At 43.8% G+C, this 24,008-nt stretch overlaps 1 protein-coding gene across 1 annotated transcript in view; it reads left to right on the forward strand.

The window, feature by feature from the left end:
- Nucleotides 1-24,008, forward strand: part of LOC126353786 (uncharacterized) — a 461,839-nt gene that overhangs the window by 339,319 nt on the left and 98,512 nt on the right. The window contains exon 5 of the mRNA XM_050002875.1: nucleotides 16,414-16,629. Within this exon, the coding sequence (XP_049858832.1) occupies nucleotides 16,414-16,629 (216 nt within the window). The remainder of the gene's footprint in view (nucleotides 1-16,413; nucleotides 16,630-24,008) is intronic.

Here is a 24,008-nt window from a genome sequence, read left to right on the forward strand (position 1 = left end):
ACAAAGATGTCCTTCAAAGACTCAGGAAAAGAGTGGATCGAGTTAAGACCAGATATTGCAGACAAGTGGATTCTGCATCAAGATAACGCTCCGTGTCGAACAGCCACTTCTATCACGGAATTTTTTACAACAAAAGGCATTCACATACCTTCTATTCACGTAACCCGAGATGTTGTGACTTTTTTCTTTTCCCGAAATTGAAATAGCTCTTGAAGGGAACTACTTTGAAGGTAACGATATTGTTGTTTGAAAAATAAGTAAATAAAACTTTGCTAGATAAAAATCCGTCTCATTACTTTTCTCATACACCTCACATCTCCTTTCCAAATCAGCATCTCTGTTCATGGAATCAGTACTAGAAATAAGAACAATCTTGCCAAAGAATTAAAGTCACTTAATTTGATCCAAAAAGGTGCCCATTATTCAGAAACACTCATTTCCAGTAACTTGCCAACAGCCATTAAAATTTTAACTATCAATAAAGTTCAATTTAAGAGGAGCATAGAGCCAACTTCTTCAACTCCATTGATGAATTTCTTAGTAGGACCAACCGATGTGTGTGTCTATTACTAATATCAAGTAACGTGAGGGCCACGTAGTACAATGTGACTGTGTATAGTGCACTGCAGTAATGCGATCATTGTAAAAAAGTATTCTAAAATAATTTTTCTGTTCATTATTTATTACTTTTTAAACGAAAATATGTTTAATTTTTTTTACTCATTCCACATCCATAACGATCATTTTACTTGGCGTCTGTGGATGGTATTGTAGCGTATTTTTTTTTCTTTGTGAATGCTTATCGTGTGTTCTTGTTTTTTCTGACTTGTTCTACATCCTAGAGGATCTCCTACTATGGATCGCTTGTAACGGAAAGTACACCCAATCTAATCTTGTATTAATTGCCTCACAAATTTCCTATGAACTGTGTACCCCTCAATGTACATTTAAGTAATTCAGAAAAATATTACTGAAAAAATACACACAAAAACAATCACTGGCATTATGATTACTTATTACTGTTGCTAATAGTAATATTGATGGCGGCAGTGTAGTATTAATAATAGCCACATACAAGAAAATATGTCTAAGATTAAAGTTTAAAAATAAAAACTTCTAATCCAAATCAAAATACTTCTCACCAAAGTGTCCACTACAGAAACTGCTCCAAATGCCCACATTTCAAATGGGACTCTTTGAGATTCTCTACAGAAAATATTGCTGAATAATGTTTTGAAGAGTGTAGTATGAACCCATCTTCTGTGCCATCAACAGCTGCCGCACGCTGTGTAATAACCCCTTCTTCAGTAGATGTGCAAATCTTTTAGTGATTTCTATATTGTCTACTCAAAGGTTCTCATCTTCAAATACTTAAGTACTATACAATATAGGTGATGAGCATTGTATATAGTAAGATTCAGTGTTTTACGTTTAATTTACGTCAAGAATACTGAAAAAACCAAACACATCATTGGAAAAACTTCCGTAAGTCTCTAACAGGAATCATTCACCAACTTATGGAAGAAAGAAAGGTCAAACATGCTCTCGTGGTTGTTATAGATGGAACACTAATTCGCTTAGCCAAAAATAGCGAAGGAGGTCGACCGTGGGCTATTCAAAGGAACGAATCGTTTCGAGTGACTTAGGAAAATCTTGAAAAACCTAAATGTGGATGACCAGACTCGGTTTTGGAAGAAGCTCCTGCCGAATATGCGTGGCCCTCTGCTTGACTCAACACACAAAATATTAACGTAAAGACGCTACAGGAAACTGCTTATGCATATTTCATTTAAACATGTTGTTGTGGTCTTCAGTCTAATGACTGGTTTGAGGCAGGTCTCAACCCTAGTCTATCCTGTGCAAGCCCCTACATGTCTGCATAGCTACTGCAACCTGCATCCACCTGAGAACGCTTTTTTGACATCAACAGCACACATTACAGAACAAATTAGGGAATGTTACTTTTGAGAAGCTCTCTCAAACTTTAAATATGGCCGATGTTTTGAAACTTTGACAACACATTAAAATCTATTACATAACGATTTAGGTACAACGTCAGTTAGAGCGCGTGCAATATTGCATGGCCCCCAACTGCGTATATCTCCCGGCATGGGAGAGGACTTTGGTCGTGGTGGCGGCTCTCTTGTGAGCGGGACTGTGCCGTGGGAGAGGTGTAGGTCTGCAGCTGAAACCTTCACTTCTCACAGTGGCCTATATCGCAGAACATCTTAACTGCAGCTAGCCAGTCATTGAACGATCATAGTATCAGATTTGGCAGTATGACCAATAATTGAACAAGACAACAACGGTTCATTATTAAAAACACAGTGAGTATAGGATTAAGCAGAAATTATAACAGAGGGCGCATTTACTTTCGCCTGTCTTGTGCAACTTCTTTCTCTCTTGTTACATGTTAAAATTAGCTTCTATTGCGGAAAAACAGCAAAATTTACAGATTTTCACCTCATGCTAATGTAGTTGCAGTTGTGATGAATTCCGAGACTGTCTATTATTAACAACAGAGGATAAGTAAGATCAACAGTTGTGAGACGCAAATGCTCGGTATAAAAATAAACTTGTGACACCTTCATTAATGTTGTTGCAAACCCATACTAAATCTCATTTCACTAGCTATCGGTGGCCCTTAAAATAACTACAGTGAAAGAAAACTGTAGTCACTCGTATACTGCTCTAGGTAAGAAAGTTTCGCAGTTTAATTATGTGACAGAATACTCTCTGCTTTGCGTGCTATCATTTCTCAGAAATTCGTTTCGGTATCTCAAACAGCTTATGAGATATGAGGGATGTTATGAATATAGCACTTTCAGTGTGCTCTTTGCACACGCGATTGGAAGTAGATGCACTACATAAAATCAATTTTCTCGAGATCGGAGGTACATACAGATCTCATCTCAAGTTTAAAGAAAAATTCAATATGATATCTACGTTTCATACGCAGCACTGTGTGTCTAATATCCATCAGACGAATATAATGGTGACTAGTACATTTCATTACAAACTATTCGAACTTCGCAAAGTACCTTGCGTACTGCGACAATATCACAACAACTATGACCATTAACGAAATGATAGGCAGTTCATCTTGAATTTGACGAATTGTTATGTGAGATGCAAGAGAATCATTCTTTTTTTTCCTAGCATCTTTATAGAACATTACAGAACATCCAGCAACAACGACCACCACACTGTCTCAGGACACATAGCTGAATGTGATGGCGAGTTGAATGAAGTTAATACCCCCTAACCAGACGTCACTTCATTAGTTGCAGACCTCATTTTCTTCAAGCCTTTCCCCTTCCGAATAAAGTGTAAAAGTACTTCTCAATATTGACGTTACAGTGTATAGGAGGAATTTACATTTCGACTCTGAAATTATTGTGCAGACCGCCTTGCCTCCTGCTTCTCCCTTTTTATGTCCTGTAACTCTCACATGCCATGGTACAAACAGAATATCAACTCCTTTCCTTGATGATACACAGAAATAAGGGTGTCCTGGATGACTGAGTAATTTTTCCTCCTGAGTATATGAAATAAATTTATTGAAAAACTCAGGGAACTAGGACAGATCAAGAATTTGATAGCTTCAGTACATCTCATTTGTTCCAGAATTATGTATACATCTCCACACTAGACACTTAATTTGTTCGGTAAGTGTTGCCCCTCTCCTTAAATTTATCTGTGTAAACTAGTATGAGATACTGGCCAATTTGAAGTACTCGTTCTTTTTGCATTGTAATAACTGTAGAATCATACTGCTGAAAATACAATATGCTAGTCGGCTGAACCACTGAATACTGACTGGTGTATGGTTCACAGATAATGCCTCGAGGTCTTGCTTTGCACGGATTCTAAATGGCTTCGTTGCGTATGGGTGGTTTACAAAATCTACTTTCATGCTTGACGAGACAACCAGAAGGTATGCTGGTAATTGAGCATCACACAAGGACTTACCTGTACATGTCTGTCACTCCATGAGGCTGCCGCTGGATAGCTAGTGAAGGCTCACAAGCCTCAGCACAGAGGCTGACGACATGGCTTCTGCCCAGCCTAATTATCAAGTAGTGAATACCTCAACGGTCTTTAGACATATAGGTCTTGTTGATGAATACACTTGTCATTCATATTCGAGTCAATAAAACAAAAAGGCTTTGCAGAATTTGAGAAGGGGTGTTCTATGTGAAAAAGGAACTTCAGGGTGCTCAGTGTCTCAAGTGCTTTCGATTTCAAATCCCTCATGTGTGGTAACCAAGACAGCTTACTATCATAAAGAGGTCTAGAAACTTTACTGTATTATTGCCTTAAGGTATTGTTCCTCACGATTAGTGAGCACTGTCCATTCCTCCTACCGATAAATGGTCTGCAACTGCTACATAACTGTTGCGTCACCATGGTGAGCTCTTGCAGCCTGTAGTAAGTTTTGTCTAAAATGGAAATAAATCTCATCGTTCATTACTACTGGCTACGAATCATGTCTCCAACGCATTTTCTCCTGTAGCACCGTTAGCGGCAAACATACCACAGGAATTTTCATTGAATACTGTTTATCGTTGGTGTGATAAAAGAGACATGAAGGCAGAATGGCTGCGATTTCTCTCCCACTCCTCATTCCGCTGATCAGCGCAGCCTATTAGGACCTTCTATCTAGGTGTTCATTAGTTTACACAGTAAGCAGTGGCAAAGTACCTGTACATCTGTTGCAAAAATATGTTGCCTCACGTTGTCTAAATCACCGATAATTCACCAAAATAACAAAACCCAGGCGAGATTCAACTCCTCAGTGTGACTAGCCTAGCTTCTCCAACCTTACCAGTCCAACACGCTCCGCGATTGTTTTTCCCCCAGCAGTCTTCTGACTGGTTTGATGCGACCCGCCACGAATTGCTTTCCTGTGACAATCTCCTCATCTCAGAGTAGCACTTGCACTCTACGTCCTCAATTATTTGCTCGATGCGCTCCAGTCTCTGTTTTTCTCTACAGTTTTTACCCTCTTGAGCTCCCTCTAATGCCGTGGAAGTTATTACGTGACGAATTAATAGATGTCCTACCACCCGGTCCCTTCTTCTTATCAGTGTTTTCCTTGTATTCATTTGCTCGCCAATTCTCCAGAGAACTTCCTCATTCCTTGCCTTATCAGTCCTTATTTTCAACGGTCTTCTGTAGCACTACATCTCAAATGCTTCGATGCTCCTCTGTGCCGTCTTTCCCACGGTTAATGTTTCACTTCCGTACAATGCTTTGTTCGGAACGTAAATTCTCAGACATTTCCTATTCAGATTAAAGCCTATGTTTGATACTAGTAGACTTCTCTTGGCCAGGAATGCCCTTTTTACCAGTGCTAGTCTGCCTTTTATGTCCTCCTTGCTCCATCCGTCATGGGTTATTTTGTTGCCTAGGTAGCAGAATTCCTTAACTTCATCCACTTCGTGGTCACCAATCCTGATGTTGTGAATTCCTCACTGTTCTCATTTCTGCTACTTGTCATTACTTTCGTCTTTCTTTGATTTACTGTTAATCCACGTTCTCTACTCTTTACACTGTTTATTCTGTTAATCAGATCCTGTAATTCTACTTCACTTTCATTGAGGACAGCAATGTCAGCGAATCTTATCGTTGATATCCTTTCATCTTCAATTTTAATTCCATTCTTGAACCTTTCTTGTATTTCCGTCATTGCTTCTTCGATGTACAGATTGAACAGTAGGGACAAAAGACTACATCCCTGTCTTTACACCCTTTTTAATCCGAGCACTTCGTTCTTGGTCTCTCACTGTTATCGTTCCCTCTTGCCTTTTGTACATATTGTACATTACCCGTCGTTCCTATAGCTTAAACCTATTTTTGTCAGAGCTTCGAACATCTTGCTCCATCTGACGTTGTCGAAAAATTTTTCGGGTCGACAAATGAACGCGCTTTTCTTTTTCTTCAGTCTTACTTCCGTTACCAACTGCAAAGTCAGAATTGCCACTCTGGTGCCTTTATCTCTCCTAAAGCCAAACTGATCGTATCTAACACATCCACAACTTTCTTTTCCATTTTTCTGTACATTATTTTTGCCAGCAACTTGGATAGGAGGAGGAGATTAGTGTTTAACGTACCGTCGACAAGGGAGTCATTACAGACGGAGCACAAGCCCAACTTAGGGAAGGATGGGAGCGTGCCCTTTCAAAGCAACCATCCCGGCATTTGCCTGAACGATTTCTGGAAATCATGGAAAACCTAAATCAGGTTGACTGGACACGGAACTGAAACGTCGTCCTCCCGAACGCGCGTCCATTTTGCTAACCACTGCGCCATCTCTCTCGGTCAGCTTGGATACTTGAGCTGTTAAGCTGATTGTGCTATTATTCTCGCATTTGTCGGCTCTTGCAATCTTCCAAATTGTATGAATGATGTTTTTCGGAAAGTCAGATGGTATCGCCAGACTCATACGTTCAACACAACAACGTGAATAGTCGTTCTGTTGCCACGTGCCACGAAAATTTTACAAATTCCGATTGAATGTTGTCTATCCCTTCTGTCTTATTTGATCTTAAGTCTTCCAAAGCTCTTAAACTCTGATTCTAATACTGGATCCCCTATCTCTTCAACGTCGACTGCTGTTTCTCCTTCTATCAAGCCATCAGGCAAGTCTCCCCCTTCATGGAGGCCTTTAATGTACTCTTTCAACGTATCCGCTCTCTCCTCTGCATTTAGCAGTGGGAGTTTCATTGCACTCTTAATGTTACCACCCTTGCTTTTAATTTCGCCGAAGGTTGTTTTGACTTCTCTATACGTTGAGTCAAGTCTTTGAAAAAAAAAATTCTTCACATTTTTTATGCAGCCATTTCACCTTAGCTTCCCTGGACTTCCTATTTATTTCATTCCTAAATGACTTGTAGCGTTACAGCTACAAAACAGTTAAGTGCTGTCGTGTTCTTGGCACTGCAGATACTTCCTTAACACATACGCAATGAAAGGCCGTGCTAACCGAAATCTTCATGTAATCAGTCAACATTAAATAGGGGACTCAATGACATGATGTAACGTCAGTCTCACACAGCCTCTTGCCTGTGATTGGCAAACATCGATCACTGCTCTCTTTACACATTAACATTCTCCTGCGCAACGCGTTCAGATTAGGCGATATTCACTGTGCTTTCTTCCATCGTTTCTATACTGCTGGTCATTAAAATTGCAACACCAGGACGGGTAGCTCGAAACGATATTTTACTTATTGTGCATATGCAAATGTAGACCTTAAATATTTTTTTTTAATTTTATTTATTGTGCAGAAGTGGTACAAAGCTGTATCACTTTTCAACATATTCTCCCCTACGCTCAATGTAAGTCCTGAATCTCAATGTAAGTCTTATAAAGTGCATAAATTCCTTTAGAAAAAAGTTCTTTTGCTACTCCACGCAACCACTCATGCACCGCGTGGCGTACCCTTTCAACAGAACGGAACTTCTTTCCTCCCATTGCATCTTTGAGTGGTCCAAACATATGGAAACCACTTGGGGCAAGATCTAGTGAGAATGGTGGATGAGGAATACACTCAAAATGCAGGTCTGTAATTGTTGCAACTGTTGTACGGGCATTGTGGGGTCTTGCATAGTCATGTTGCAAAAGGACACCTGCTGACAGCAATCCACGTCGCTTTGATTTGATTGCAGGCCGCAAAGGATTTTTTAGGAGATCTGTTTATGATGATGCACTGGTGACAGTGGTCCCTCTAGGCATGTAATGCTCCAAAATTACGCATTTTTCGTCCCAGAAGAGAGTCAGCATAACCTTCCCTGCTGATGGTTCTGTTCAAAGCTTCTTTGATTTTGCTGATGACGCATGGCAACATTCCTTGCTCGCTCCCTTCGTTTCCGGTTGGTAGAAGTGAACCCAGGTTTCGTCCCCAGTAACGATTCTTGCAAGGAAGCCATCACCTTCTCGTTCAAAGCACCGAAGAAGTTCTTCACCAGCATCAACACTTCGTTCTCTCTTTTTAGGAGTCAGCTGCTGTGGCACCCATCTTGCAGACACTTCGTGAAACTGGAGGACAACATGCAGAGTGTGGTGTGCTGGCACATGACTAATGTGTAAACATGCTGCAATGTCATTCAGTGTCACTCGGCGGTTTCCCTTCGCTATGGCTTCAACTGCTGCACTGTTCTGTGCAGTCACAACTCGTTGTGCCTGACCTGGACGAGGAGCATCTTCCACTGAAGTCACACCATTTGCGAACTTCCTACTCAATTCGTACACTTGTTGCTGGGCAAAGATGCATCACCGTACTGAACCTTCATTCGTTGATGAATTTCAATAGGTTTCACACCTTCACTACGCACAAACCGAATACCAGAACGCTGTTCTTCCCTGGTGCAAATCGCAAGTGGGGCGGCCATCTTTATACTGATACATCGGCGGTATGTGTGCATCTGCACTATGCTGTCGCCTATAGGCCATTCTGCACGCTGTTTGTAGCACACTTACCAACTTACAGGATAACGGGGCGAAATTTCGATTTGTTATTACAAATTTAAGGCTTTCACTTGACTCACCATCGTAGTAGGAAGAATACATGATTAAGTTTTTGGAAGATTTGAGGGATATCTTAGCTGCCACATCCGGCAGCAACAGCAGCTCTAACTCCGCTGGGCATCGAGTAGACCATAACTTGGATGACACGTACACGTGAGCCACTTCATGTTACTCTTTTCTACAGCTCATCAACTGCAGTGGCTTCTGTCGAACACTCTCTGTATAGGTTAGGTCAGGGCAGTATTGGCAAGATATGGTCTTACGTTGTCTTGTTGAAGATAACGTCACGGATATCTCCAAGAAAAAGCACAGCATCCGTCCATAACGCTCATCAAAAATATTATAGCTCTTGTTCAAGTTAATAGGTATGTTAACCTTAATAGGTATGTTAACCTTGCGTGATCGTGTTTTGTACTCAATGTCACATCATACCTTCAAACCACGTGCTAGGCCTGTACGATGATGATGAATGTAATGTAGCAACATTAGTTCTCCTCCAATCCTCCACAAAAGCATGCTGTATCCAGAACCAGAACTCTTCTGAAAATACGTATTAATGCCACTCCTGTGTCCCGTGCTGTAGTCAGATACACCAAAGTCGTTGCATCTCTCTCTTCCATCATCTCAAGGGAAGCCGCAATACTAGTAGCCATACTGACCAGACCTCACTGATGCAGAAATCATCGTATTGTCTATGTAACTACTTGTCTTGATCAAATCAAGCCCCTTTTCTGACTCAAGTTACACGACATGGCTGTACGACCCTGCATGGCTGCACGAATATTATATAGTCCTCTAGGGTGCTAGTAGTGTGAGACCACTGAGGTTCTGCATGACACTGTGTGTGGCTCCCTTGGACCCATTGAATCCATATTCACATAACAGTCAAAGGATCTTGACAAATGCAAGCAGCAATATCGTGGAACTGTTGTCTCAAGATGCTGCTACTCGAATATCGACACCTGAAGGTTGACGTTTTCCCTTCTTATGCAATGCATACACCATAGTCGTCTTACAAAGGATCCAGATTCAGATACTATTTCTGAATGAAAACCCACTGCACAATCTTTCCTTACACACGGGGGGGGGGGGGGGGGGGCGGCATTCAGTAACAAATACAATATTGTTTTTCTGAAAGCAGGGATTCCAGTATACCATATTATTCTCCAGTCTTTTAGCAACAAAACCGCATTTTTCATCATAATCCCCATTCAGTGTTACGTCCTTACGCCGCCTTACTAGGAGCGCATGGTACCACTCTACTGGTCGACTTCGGAGCCAATGTATTGCTGCATCAACAACCTCCCCATCATCCATGTACTGTTTCCTCTGGAGTACGTCCTTCATTGAGCCGAACAGTTGGAAGTCAGAGGGTCCGGGAACGGGGCTGTAGGATGGGTGAGGCGGAACACTCCAATCAAGTTTTGTGCACTCCTCTCGAGTGCACAGATTTGTGTGAGACCTTGCATTGTCATGGAGAAGGAGAAATTCATCTGCATTTTTGTGATGAAAATGCTGCAGTCGTTCCTTCAATTTCCTGAAGGTAGCACAATACACTTCAGAGTTGATCGTTGCACCTTGTAGGAGGACACCAAAGAGAATAACCCCTTCAGAGTCGCGGTAGACCAGCTCCATGACTTTACCAGTTGAGGGCGCACCTTTGAATTTTTCTTTGGAGGGAGGTGGTGTTACGCCACTCCATGGATTGCCGTTTTATCTCCGGTTCGAAGTGAAGAACTTACTTTTCAACGCCTGTGACGATGTTTGAAAAAAAAATTGTCACGATCAGCTTCGAATGTGCAAATAATTCCGCAAGGATGGTCCTTTGTTGCTCTTTGTAGTCTTCTGGTAGGCGGCGAGAAACCCAGTGAGCACCACCTTTGAGTATTCCAACTGGTGGACGACAGTGTCAGCACTATCAACAGAGACTTTTAGTTGAGCAGCGAGATATTTTATTGTGATCTGTCAATCACCTCGAATGAGAGTGTCGACGTGTTACAACACTGCAGGAGACACAGCTGTTTGAGGCTGGTTTTTTTTTCTTTATTGCTATTTTAATACCTTTACAATAAAGGTAGGCCGGCAGCGGCCTATCTACGCCGCTCTTCGGCCACAGTGAACAAATACAGGAAACAGAAAGACAGAAAAGCAAACAAACATGGTGGACAAAACGGGAGAAAAATACAGTAAAATTAAATGAAGCCGTTCACAGGCGTACTGATTGGATAAAAAACGTTCATCACTGTATACATCAGGAAAGAACGAGTTTACACATATGAACAGAGGAGCACAAACGGAGAGACACTGAAGTACTGACGGGAAGACACACACTCGCTGCAGCGGTGGGAAATTCTGTCTCCGCTTCCCTGTATGCTGACGACTTCTGCCTCTACTATAGCTCCATTGGAATTGCAGCTGCTGAACGTCAGCTGCAGGACGCTATCCGCAAGGCGCAGTCTTGGGCTGTAGCGCATGGTTGTCAGTTTTCGGCTGCCAGGACCCGCGTTATGCATTTCTGCCGGCGCCGAACAGTCCATCCTGAGCCGCGGCTTTATCTTGACGGCGAACTTCTTGCTGTGGTGGAGTCACATAGGTTTTTGGGAGTTATTTTTGATGCCCGGTTGACTTGGCTGCCTCATATTCGGCAGCTTAAACAGACGTGTTGGCGGCACCTCAATGCTCTGCGATGCTTGAGCCACACCAGCTGGGGCGCCGACCGATCTACCCTCTTACGGCTCTACCAGGCGTTAATCCAGTCCCATCTAGATTATGGCAGTCTGGCTTATGGCTCAGCATCCCCATCTGCATTGCGGATGCTGGACCCAATACTACAAGCGGGATACGACTTGCCACTGGTGCCTTCCGGACCAGCCCTGTGGACAGCATACTTGTGGAGGCAGGTGTCCCTCCACTGCGGTTGCGGCGCCAACGTTTGCTAGCCGCTTATGCTGCCCATGTTTTTAGCTTGCCCGGGCATCCAAATTATCGTCTTCTGTTCCCGCAATCGGTCGTCCATCTACCAGAACGTCGGCCCCAGTCAGGTTGTAGGATCGCGGTCCGTGTCAAAGAGCTTCTCTCCGGGCTTGGGTTTTTCCCTGTTCCGCCTCCTTTCCGGGCCCCTTTGCTTACGCTCCCATGGTGTGTTCCTCGCCCTTGCCTTCGGCTTGACTTGGCACAGAGCCCGAAGGACTCAGTCCCTCCGTAGGACTTCCGCAGCCGCTTTTATTCAATCCTGGCCACGTATCAGGGCTCTGGCGTTGTTTACACTGACGGCTCGATGGTTGCTGGTCGTGTCGGTTATTCTCTGACTCTAGGGGACCATTATGAACAGCATTCATTGCCAGCTGCCTGCGGCGTTTTTACTGCTGAGCTGGTTGCCATCTTTCGTCCCCTAGAGCATATCCGATCCTGCTCAGGTGAGTCCTTCGTTATCTGTAACGACTCCCTGAGCAGTTTGCTCGTTGCGGCCGATCTGTGGTCTTTATGTGGACACCGGGCCATGTTGGGATACCCGGCGATCAAAATGTTGACCGCCTGGCGAAAGTGGCCACTAGTAAACCATCTCTGGACGTTGGCCTCCTGGAGACTGATTTGCGAGCCGTCTTGCGCTGCAAAGTTTTCGCGCTAAGGGACGATGAATGGCGCGGTCTGACCACCCCTAACCAACTCCGTGCCGTCAAGGAGACGACGACTGTGTGGCGCGAGTCTCTCGCAAGGAGTCTGTCGTCCTCTGCCGACTACACATTGAGCACACACGGATGACGCACAGCCACTTATTGCCCCGTGAGGACCCTCCCCCCCCCCCCCCCCCCTATGTCGCTGCGGCTCAGCATTGACAGTGGTCCACATTTTCTTGGACTGTCCACTTTTAGCTGTGCTCAGTCAGACGTTTGCGCTGCCTGATACACTCCTTGCCCTTTTAACTGATGACTCTGCTATGGCGGGTTTCCTTTTGCGTTTTATTCGGGCAGGGGTTTTTTATCATTTAATCTGAGTGTTTATGTCCTTTTTGTTTCGATTCTGGCCTTTGGCCTACGATTTTAGACTGCGTTTTTAGTGTGTTCTCGGTGGTTGGCTTTTCCTTTTTTTCTCTCTGGTCAGTCAACCACCATCACACTATGTGTGATTTTAATTTGTTTTGTCTTGTGTCTGTATAAGTCATTCTTGTCCTGTGTCGTCGGTCGTCCTTTCCACTTTCGTTTATATCCTGTGTGGGTGCTTTAGTTTTGCAAAAAGGGACCGATGACCGTAGCAGTCTGGTCCCTTTAATCGCTCAAACCAACCAATCAAGCAACACACGAGCACTGGCACGACCTCCGGCGCAAGGAGATGCACTGTTCACGCACAAAGTCAGGGACCTACCAAAGGAACGAGGTGTGGGTAGGAGGGAGAAGGGGAGGGTGTTGATGCCAGTGGGAGAGGAGAAGGGAGGGGGAGGGAAGAGGGTAGGGGGGGTTGTGGAGGCCCAGGGGGAAGGGGGGAGGGAGGAAGAGAGGAGGGAGAGAAGGAAAAGAGGGTGCCCTGGAGGAAAAACACAGGGGGAGGAAGGGGAGGATCAAAGTTGGTAGGAGGGGTAGATGGAGGGGATGAGGGCATCATCAGCGAGGTGAGGGGGGTCAAGTTTGTGGGAGGTGTAAAGGATCCATATCCGTTCAAGGAAAAGAAGGAGGTGTGGGAGTGGAATTAAGTCGTAGAGGATCTGCGTGGGGGAGGGGAGGCGGATGCAATAGGCGAGGCGAAGTGCATGGCGTTCCAGGATTTGAAGTGATTTGTAGCAGGTAGGAGGGGTGGAGATCCGGGCAGGGTGGCCGTAGCAGAGGATAGGGCGGATGAGGGATTTATACCTGTAGAGGACGGTGGAGGGGTCCAGACCCCATGTACGGCCACTTAGGCCGGCTGGCACGTGAGAGTTTAGATAGGTTTGCGCGACCGTGTTTTGCGCGACCGTGTTGCGACGATGACAGAGGTCTCGCCCAAAGACTCACCGTGCCAGGTCTCCACACACATTCTGCAAACTCCTATGAATATCTGCTATGCTCTGGTTTTCTGCCAAAATAAACTGAATGACAGCTCTCTGCTAGGAACCTACGTTCGTTGCAGACGTTATTTTGAAAGCTAGGTTTAGCGCCGCCACCTATCGGAACTTCATGAAACTATAGATTCTGAAGCGAGAGTATTTCTCGATGTCCCACAACAAATTCCTCAGTTTTTCAACTGAAACTGGCCGAGAAAAAATGTGTTGTATTAATTATTCAACGCTCCTCGTATAAAATGTGTATGGCGCCACCTGAACCTCCTCTGTGCAGTTCTACTGAAATGCTCATCATTCACGTATCTACCCATGTACAGGGAGTCCCACTCGAAAGAGGCTCCACAAACATTTGCTTAAAGTACACTTAAAAGCTTTACATAAAAAACAGGAAACGAAATGAGGTGAACATGTAACACCTTGTTCATAGGTGAATCACAAAAGGCGCTACAAGCGACTGCCCTCGACTTGTAAACACAGTTGATTGCAACACTGCAGATTCTCTAATGTTGCTGCCAGAGCCTCTGGCGTCACTGCCTGGATTTCACGGATGATGTTCTCTAGTAAAAGTTGGAAGTCGTGACGTTTCTTTCTGTAGATCTTGACTTTTAGGCGGTCCCGGAGGAAGAAATCAGCTGGCGCTAAATCATGTGACCTCGGGGGCCCCAGTCCCTTCGAAATCACACTCCTGGGGTAAAATGATTCGACCTCTGCCACGGTCACTCTAGACGTGTGGCATGTGGTGCCATCCTGTTGGTACCAGCAGAGGGTAAATTCTTCACTGTCCAACTGGTTCATAAATTCCCGAAACATTTCGATGTAAACTGCACTTGTCACAGCAGACTCGAAAAAAATGGTCCAATGATTCGACGCTGCGATTTTACACAGAAAACACCAATCTTTTGTGCAGGGGTTCCCCGACCAGTGTATGTGGATCTTCAATATCTACATGACTACTCTGCAATTCACATTTAAGTGCTTGGCAGAGGGTTCATCGAACCACAATCATACTATCTCTCTACTATTCCACTCCCGAACAGCGAGCGGGAAAAACGAACACCTAAACCTTTCTGTTCGAGCTCTGATTTCTCTTATTTTATTTTGATGATCATTCCTACCTATGTAGGTTGGGCTCAACAAAATATTTTCGCATTCGGAAGAGAAAGTTGGTGACTGAAATTTCGTAAAAAGGTCTCGCCGCGACGAAAAACGTCTATGCTGTAATGACTTCCATCCCAACACGTGTATCATATCTGCCACACTCTCTCCCCTATAACGTGATAATACAAAACGAGCTGCCCTTTTTTGCACCCTTTCGATGTCCTCCGTCAATCCCACCTGGTAAGGATCCCACACCGCGCAGCAATATTCTAACAGAGGACCAACGAGTGTAGTGTAAGCTGTCTCTTTAGTGGACTTGTTGCATCTTCTAAGTGTCCTGCCAATGAAACGCAACCTCTGGCTCGCCTTCCCGACAATATTATCTATGTGGTCCTTCCAACTGAAGTTGTTCGTAATTTTAACACCCAGGTACTTAGTTGAATTGACAGCCTTGAGAATTGTACTATTTATCGAGTAATCGACTTCCAACGGATTTCTTTTGGAACTCATGTGGATCATCTCACACTTTTCGTTATTTAGCGTCAACTGCCACCTGACACACCATACAGCAATCTTTTCTAAATCGCTTTGCAACTGATACTGGTCTTCGGATGACCTTACTGGACGGTAAATTACAGCATCATCTGCGAACAGTCTAAGAGAACTGCTCAGATTGTCACCCAGGTCATTTATATAGATCAGGAACAGTAGAGGTCCTAGAACGCTTCTCAAACGTGTGAGAGCTTACATAGCCAGAGCGGTGGAATCACGCCTCATCACTGAAAGGTGTGTACTGCAATATTCTGGGCCTCTGTGCATTAAATTGCTGAAACCGACGGCAAAATATAATGCATTTATATTTGTCATTGACTTTCAGTTCCTGAACAACTGTAACCCTGTACGGACATATGCTGGCTTCTTTTACAGCTCCGCGACATGTGCTCTGTGATATTCCACTTTCTGAGATAAACATCGAACAGACTTATACAGGAGAGACCAACAATCCTTGTTTTCACGTCACTCATTTTTTCTTCCGATAACGGCGGCCATCTTCCGCCCTGAAGATCCAACACTATTCCACCGCCATCCATCTTGTTCACTAATTTTTGTATGCAGCATTTAGGTGGTATATGCTGGTCACCAAACCGTTCAACAAACATTCGCTGACATGTCTTAGTGGAACCAGTAATGCAGTATTGTTTCATAAGAAACACGCGCTCTTCGACAGAATATCGATACATTGTCGCCGGCCGCGGTGGCCGAGCGGTTCTAGGCGCTTCCGTCCGGAACGGCGCGACTGCTGCGGTCGCAGGTTCCAATCATGCCTCGGGCATGGATGTGTGTGATGTCCTTAGGGTAGTTAGGTTTAAGTAGTTCTAAGTTCTAGTGGCCTGATGACCTCAGATGTTAAGTCCCATAGTGCTCAGTGCCATTTGAACCATTTTTTGATACATTGTCACTAAACATAAACTCTGACCTCTGACGCACGGAAACACACTGTAGCGTCAAACAATGTGCAGTACTGCCACGTGAAACGTCACAAATAACACGGTGCAGTTTCAGTGGAATTAGTACAAATGTCTGTGGGGCCTCTTACGAGTGGGCACCCTGTAGTCCACGACACTTTATTTTCTGTAGACTATCGCCCTGACAGTGTGACAATTTTAGCAGCCACCAGTTGATCTGTGCGCTTCGCTGGTAAAGCTGCGGAGAGGCGACAGTTGATCGCTGGGTTTGGCGTGTGCCCGCAGAGCGGCTCGTGCGAGAGCCTGCTGGTGGGGAGCGTGCCCGGGCTGCTGGACTCGCTGTCGTGCGGCTCGTCGGCCGACATCCTGACGGCGCCGCCAGCCGACGACGAGCCGTGCATCCCCGGCGTCGTGGCCGCCTGCCTCAGCCACCTCGAGACCTACGGCCTCAACACGCTCGGCATCTTCCGCGTCAGCACCTCCAAGAAGAGGGTTCGCCAGGTCAGTTATTGTCGCCGCTTCTAACCGAACGAGATTCGCTTTGTTTGCAGCATACTATTACGAGAAGTAATCGTAAGTTTTAAGTATTGAAACGTCCCCTTAGAAAAATTAATGAATTACTGTGCTCATAAACCTCTTACATTATTTGATTTTCAAACAGCTGAGCAGAATTGAACGTACTCAGACATTTCACTCCTTACCTGTTCCGATCAACACTAAACTGACACACAATATCTTTAGCGCAACGCAATCTGACTTTCAATAATCCCTACAAAAGAATGGCCCTGACTAACATTGACCTATACCTTTCACAAATCACTTACCTCACAAAAATCATCGTTACTCGAACTACTGCAATACAGCGAGCGCCACTACTGCCAGCCAAATAAAAGATTCAAATTACTGAGGGCACTAACTACTGATAGGCACAGTTAGCAAATGAAAGATTTTGATAGACAACAAACAATGTATTTACCTTAATAGTGTTCAAAAGTCATAATATACAGGGTGTTATAAAAAGGTACGGCCAAACTTTCAGGAAACATTCCTCGCACACAAAGAAAGAAATATGTTATGTGGACATGTCTCCGGAAACGCTTACTTTCCATGTTAGAGCTCATTTTATTACTTCTCTTCAAATCACATTAATCATGGAATGGAAACACACAGCAACAGAACGTACCAGCGTGACTTCAAACACTTTGTTACAGGAAATGTTCAAAATGTCCTTCGTTAGCGAGGATACATGCACCCACCCTCCGTCGCATGGAATCCCTGATGCGCTGATGCATGCCTGGAGAATGGCGTATTGTATCACAGCCGTCCACAATACAACCACGAAGAGTCTCTACATTTGGTACCGGGGTTGCGTAGACAAGAGCTTTCAAAGGCCCCCATAAATGAAAGAGGGTTCAGGTCAGGAGAGCGTGGAGGCCATGGAATTGGTCCGCCTCTACCAATCCATCAGTCACCGAATCTTTTCTTGAGAAGCGTACGAACACTTCGACTGAAATGTGCAGGTGCTCCATCGTGCATGAACCACATGTTGTGTCGTACTTGTAAAGGCACATGTTCTAGCAGCACAGGCAGACTATCCCGTATGAAATCATGATAACGTGCTCCACTGAGCGTAGGTGGGAAAACATGGGGCCCAATTAAGACCACCAACAATGCCTGCCCAAAAGTTCACAGAAAATCTGTGTTGATGACATGATTGCACAATTGCGTGCGGATTCTCGTCAGCCCACACATGTTGATTGTGTAAATTTACAATTTGATCACGTTGGAATGAAGCCTCATCTGTAAAGAGAACATTTGCACTGAAATGAGGATTGACACATTGTTGGATGAACCATTCGCAGAAGTGTACCCGTGGAGGCCAATCAACTACTGATAGTGCCTGCACACGCTGTACATGGTACGGAAACAACTGGTTCTCCCGTAGCACTCTCCATACAGTGACGTGGTCAACGTTACCTTGTACAGCAGCAATTTCTCTGGCGCTGACATTAGGGTTATCGTCAACTGCACGAAGAATTGCCTCGTCCATTGCAGGTGTCGTCGTTCTAGGTCTTCCCCAGTCACGAGTCATAGGCTGGAATGTTCCGTGCTCCCTAAGACGCCGATCAATTGCTTCGAACGTCTTCCTGTCGGGACACCTTCGTTCTGGAAATCTGTCTCGATACAAACCTACCGCGCCACAGCTATTGCCCCGTGCTAATCCATAGATCAAATGGGCATCTGCCAACTCCGCATTTGTAAACATTGCACTGACTGCAAAACCACGTTCGTGAAGAACACTAACCTGTTGATGCTACGTACTGATGTGTTTGATGCTAGTACTATAGAGCAATGAGTCGCATGTCAACACAAGCACCGAAGTCATCATTACCTTCCTTTAATTGGGCCAACTGGCGGTGAATCGAGGAAGTACAGTACATACTGACGAAACTAAAATAAGCTCTAACATGGAAACAAAGCGTTTCCGAACACATGTCCACATAACATTTTTTCTTTATTTGTGTGTGAGGAATGTTTCCTGAAAGTTTGGCCGTACCTTATTGTAACACCCTGTATATAGCAGTTCATGACATACAGTCTCACAAATTTACTGTCTCTGATGGACACACGTCCAGATCATCCGCTCTCAAAACTCCGCCATTTCTCTCCCCACATCCACCACTGCTGGCTCCTCACCTCCAACTGCGAAAGGCTACGCGCTGTTAACAACCATCTGCCCAACACTACAATAGCATGTACTCCAACAATGCAAACCAACCACAGCCTTCACACAGCACAGTCAGTGATTTTCAAATAGAGCGCTACGTGGCGTTACTAACATAAAAACGTAAACAGCCTACTTACAGTATCATGTTGAAAAAATCAAGCTGTGACCATGACTCTTGATGATAGTGTCAGTCTTCCTCTACTTATTCTCCCTTCGTCACAACATGTTTCTGCCCACGATTCATGACTCCTATTCTGCACCAGTACACCAAGAGAATGGAAATAAAGTATTACAATACCGGTGCACAAAATGAGAGAAAAGCAAGTACTAGATAATTACTGGGGAAATACCCTGATTAATACTACATTGGAACTGACTTTGGGGTGCAGCGATTTCCCCAACGTTGGCAACCTTGAATGTTTTTAACATTTTGGAGACAACCCTGGCCTCTGGCATAACAGCACAAGTGCAATGACAAAAGCAGTCACTAGTGCCAACATTAGCAACCTCTGTTTATGTAAAGACATCAGCTTTTGGACCAGGCCCTTTAACCCTGTCGTGGGCAAAATTATTCAGCAGTTTTTTTTTTTTTAATGAATGGAGGACAGATAGTAGTTAACAGATTGGTTTATTTATCATACAGAATATCAAATTTGTTCCAACTGTGAAAGGGAGGTCACGCAACAAGGCGGGAAGTATTCTTCCCACTGCCCTTCCTTGGAGTTAAATGACGAAAACAACTTTTTAAATATATGTCATATTTATTTGATAAATTTACTTCTCTTGTTACAATGATTGTTCACAATTACTTGCCATGAAATTATCTGAAACATGAGTCTATTCAAAGTGGTATTTGAAAATATGTACAAACACAGCGAGTGCTCTTTTCCACAGCTTTGGTACTACAATGACGGCACATCCAGTAGGTTTCTCCTAAAATGGGTTGATGCTCCCCTAAAGTCACATGACGAAAATCTTCAGGTACCTTACCCCTTTTTGCCAGAAAGACAGGTTTTTTTCCACACCTTTTTTTGGGATGAGAAGCCAGTGATCAATTGTCTGGATAGATGGAGCCTGTATGTGAGCTGATCATGCTGTCCACTTTCTCTTTTACTTATTTTCCACAGGATAAAACTGTTAACTGCAACAACGTCCACCAGGAAATAAAATATTATGTGCCACCATTTTACAGAAGGTCTGCCAATAGTATACCTTTCTCGTAATTGATCAAACTTATCGGCACCACCCATTATTTTGCTGTATTCTGCCACAACTTCAGGACAAGAAATCCTTGTACATGTACCATCCTTGTTTTTCCTTTTCACTTAACTGTTTCTCATGGTTCATGAATTGAGGACAGGAAAGTTACTAGACGGTTATCCATCCATTTTACTGAAGAAATGGCTCCTTTTGTTTCAAACTGGAATTCTCCTCGTTCCAATTTTACGTTTTCCTTCATAAATTTGGGTAAATCAAAAGTATTTACCTTATACTATAGCTTTGAGGAAAAAATCACAGAATGTCGCGCAAACCGCACTGAAAGGCTCCTCTACAGAGCAACACTCATCTATACAACGCCTCTGCGCGAAGGTACAGCAAAAACGGCGGGAACTTCCTATTGGAAGTAGTACCCTATACTGTTCACTAGGTGGTAGCACCGTACAGAGGTGGGAACTGTGAATCCGGCGGGACTAGGAGCGAGTTCATTGTAGTGGGAAGCATGTTTCCCACGGCTCACGAAAGGGTTAAGAGCTGAAGCGAAAGAAGCAGTGAATGTGACAAGCTGCATAGCCTTATAGATCTTTTTCGCCTCAACTTTTCAACTCTTGTATCTCCCGTTCTTCAAGGTAGACTCTGCAGTCCCTGTCCCGGACAGGGTGATCCCCTGAGCAATTTACGCACTTAAAGAAGGAGTTGAACAAACGATTCCTTCGTGGGCAGCTTTACCACATTTTCTAGGTGTGCTTTCTCCCTTACGTGCTTTAGCAGTCCGCCCAAAGTTCTGACATTTAAAACAGCGCTTCGAGTTGGGGACATATGGCCGCACGTTTAGCGAAAGAAACCTGCCTTCTTATGCTCTGGAAGTTTCGTGCTGGTGAAAGTGAGGATAAAGGAATCTGGTCTGACCAGATCGCCATCTACACTTTTCATTACATTCTGCGCGTCAGCGATAGCTTCCTGAACCCACTCAGCTACCAGTTCCTCTTTGGGAATATCTACCAGAGCCATGCATGATACAAGACCATTGCTGCACCTCAAGGTGTTATGTAGCTCCTTGTATACTGCATATTCCTCAAAGCATTTAGCTTTCTGGAGTTACGCGATGTGTTAGAAACTAGGTCTTTCAACAAACAGTGTCCCATTTTACAATCATGTCACAGCTTTTAAAGTGCTAGCAATGCCCTCGAAATTATTTTCAGTACAAAGACATTCTGACCAACAGCACACATTCTGTTACTATAAACGAAAGTACTCTGAATAATTCGTGAGTCTGGATGGCTGGCTTCAGGAGCCCTCTTATGAGGTCAGGTTTTGACACGTACCAGTGGTGCACCCATTCCTCTCGGAGCTGGTAAGTTTCAATTCTACAGGTTCATCTCAGTTATTTGAGCAACTATGGAGAGAAAGGTCCACCGAGACAGAGCCCAAATTGCTTGGGTAAGCCATATAAAACCCAGCTTTGGAAATTCCCCAGAGGCTGCCTACTAACAACTGCTTATCAACTGTTCTGCGTCAACAGCCATGCGTATCATTGGCGCACAGCACGCCTTGGGTTCTATAAGGTTTTACCATCCTCGCGATCCAGTTAGTGAAGCCAAAATCCTCGTTCCCTGTGACACACAACGTTCCACCACCGTTCTGCACAGTGGTTGCTGAAGCATACCCCCAGAGCATACGGTTACAGAGGACTGGTGGCGCTCACCAGGAAAACATGAGTCTGACAAGCCCATGCCCAGCAAACGCCCATGCCCGGCAGCAAACGAATGCTAGCCCTCCTGAGATGCTTGCCGTTTAGCACAACCCAGGGGGCACATGTGGCTTACTGAATTCCAATGGCGTGGCGAGCAAGACCCTTCTTTGCTCCTTTGTCTCAGGGTCATGGTGATACACTCATCTCTCGTCCATAGTGATCTGGCGGCTAGAAAAGTCATCTGGACTGAACTGACACGGCTGACAAATTTCCGCTGCTGCCTCAGTTTAACAGACTTCTTGAATCAGAGCGAACAGTCACGAAACCCTGTGGTAGATGACCTTTGTCAAGTTCAGAATATAGTGCAAGATGTTGAAAACTGATCTGTGACTGATTTTCATTTTTTCTATTATCGTCTCGCCGGTGCCATGTCAGTCTTTTCCGGAGGGGAGGGGCAGGGGGGCGGGCAAGACTCTAAAATTGCCCAATTGTTAGCATATCCAGAGAACTGATGGTTACCTAACAATATTTGTTATAGACAGATTACCTTGATACTAGAAAGGTAAGTGAAACCTTCAAGTTAAACCTTTTTATATTAGTAAAGTGATCTGATACATATTTGATGTTGATGATCCAAAGTTATGTCCTTTTATAGTTAAATCTGACATATATACAGTAAAATGATCAAAAAGTTAGGAAATAAAGCAGTAACGTATTTAGAAAAGATACAATTACTCATAAACCTAAGACGTTAAACTGACGTTGAGCGCATAAAATCTGAAGCAGTAAGAAATCAGTAATGAGAATACTCTTGGTTATAAACAAAAAAATCAGCCATGAAGAGCCTTTGACTAATCTTCCTCGAAAGTGAACATGCAGAGCACAAGTTTTAAAAATGCTTACACATTGTTATCTTAAACACTGCTTACAAAAATTGCATCTATTCACAATCACAGAAACGTAGTTTATATCATATCAAATGAAAGCTCACAAATTACTGTGCGAAATGATAAAATAATTAATAGCTTTCTTCCTTGAAGAAGCATGTGTGACATGAAACTCCACAAAATGTGATATTACATCGCATCTGTGTTATATCAGTTCTTGTTTGAAAGCGCATAACGATCACTGAGGCCGTTACTCGAATTTGTCAGTGACTAATCTAGTAAAATCAGCTATTTCAATCACTTTTCTTCTGTGAATACTTAGTATGTTCAATGCACAGAACCTGTTTTCATTCGTCGTAGAACACAACCACAATTTTACTCTTAATAGAGTACTGACGGATATTTAAATCGTGTATGTACTTGCAGTCAAAGCAAGAGCAACTAACAAAGCTCATTTCAAAGCAGGACAAAATTTTGTATGTTTGTCAGTAATATCAGTGATAGAATTGTAGGTATTTGTGCTGCCGTTGACCAAAAGTCATTCCACGGTATTGCTTCAGATAATAAATTATCAATATTATAATATTTTTGAGGCGGTTTGTCTCAAGAAATGCTCATATAAGATTGCCGAGCTGTAAATATCAAGCAGAAATGTCACAGCATACTAAATTCCTTGTGACTAGCTTCTATAAGATGAATGGTGGTATCCATTCAGTATGCGTCCAGTAGTCATATATTCGAACATGTAGAAAATTACAGAGTAAAGCTAATCTCTACTACGATTTGAGAAAACCTGTAAAACACAACTTACAGTTTGGTAGCTTCCTACATAACCTTCGTCACCCAAAATCAAATCGAGAATATTGGACTATGTGTGTCAGAAGCGGATGTTTTTACAAACGAGAATGGACAATTGGAAAACTCTCGAGAGAATGTATAAGTGACTGTTCTGACGCCATCTCGAGCTAGAGCTATACATGCGTCCCTCACAAAGTCCGAATAGCTTATAAATCGGTTCAGCTGACGACTTGTGCCCTGAACAAAATGTATGATCGTTATATCCGGCCTTTGCCTGCATAAGTTCATGTGACTAACCTTATTTTGAGTCTGAATGTCTGGACCTGCCAGAAGTGTTTTCTTCTTGTTAAATAATTATAATACCAAGTACACTAAACTAACCCGTCAAGTTTTCTTACGTAGGCTTCATTAAGTGGTCTAAGGTACTGTTGGATGTCTTCTCTTGGTGAAGACGTCAAAGCTGCTATGGAAGCGACTGTTAAGGCTTAGCGCAGCGCATACGGTACCGCTCGTGCCGTTCTGCGGGACCAAAAAATGCTTGATGAAGCACTGCGTT

The sequence above is a fragment of the Schistocerca gregaria genome, chromosome 3, assembly GCF_023897955.1.
Source record: "Schistocerca gregaria isolate iqSchGreg1 chromosome 3, iqSchGreg1.2, whole genome shotgun sequence".
Classification (NCBI taxonomy): Eukaryota; Metazoa; Arthropoda; class Insecta; order Orthoptera; family Acrididae; genus Schistocerca; species Schistocerca gregaria.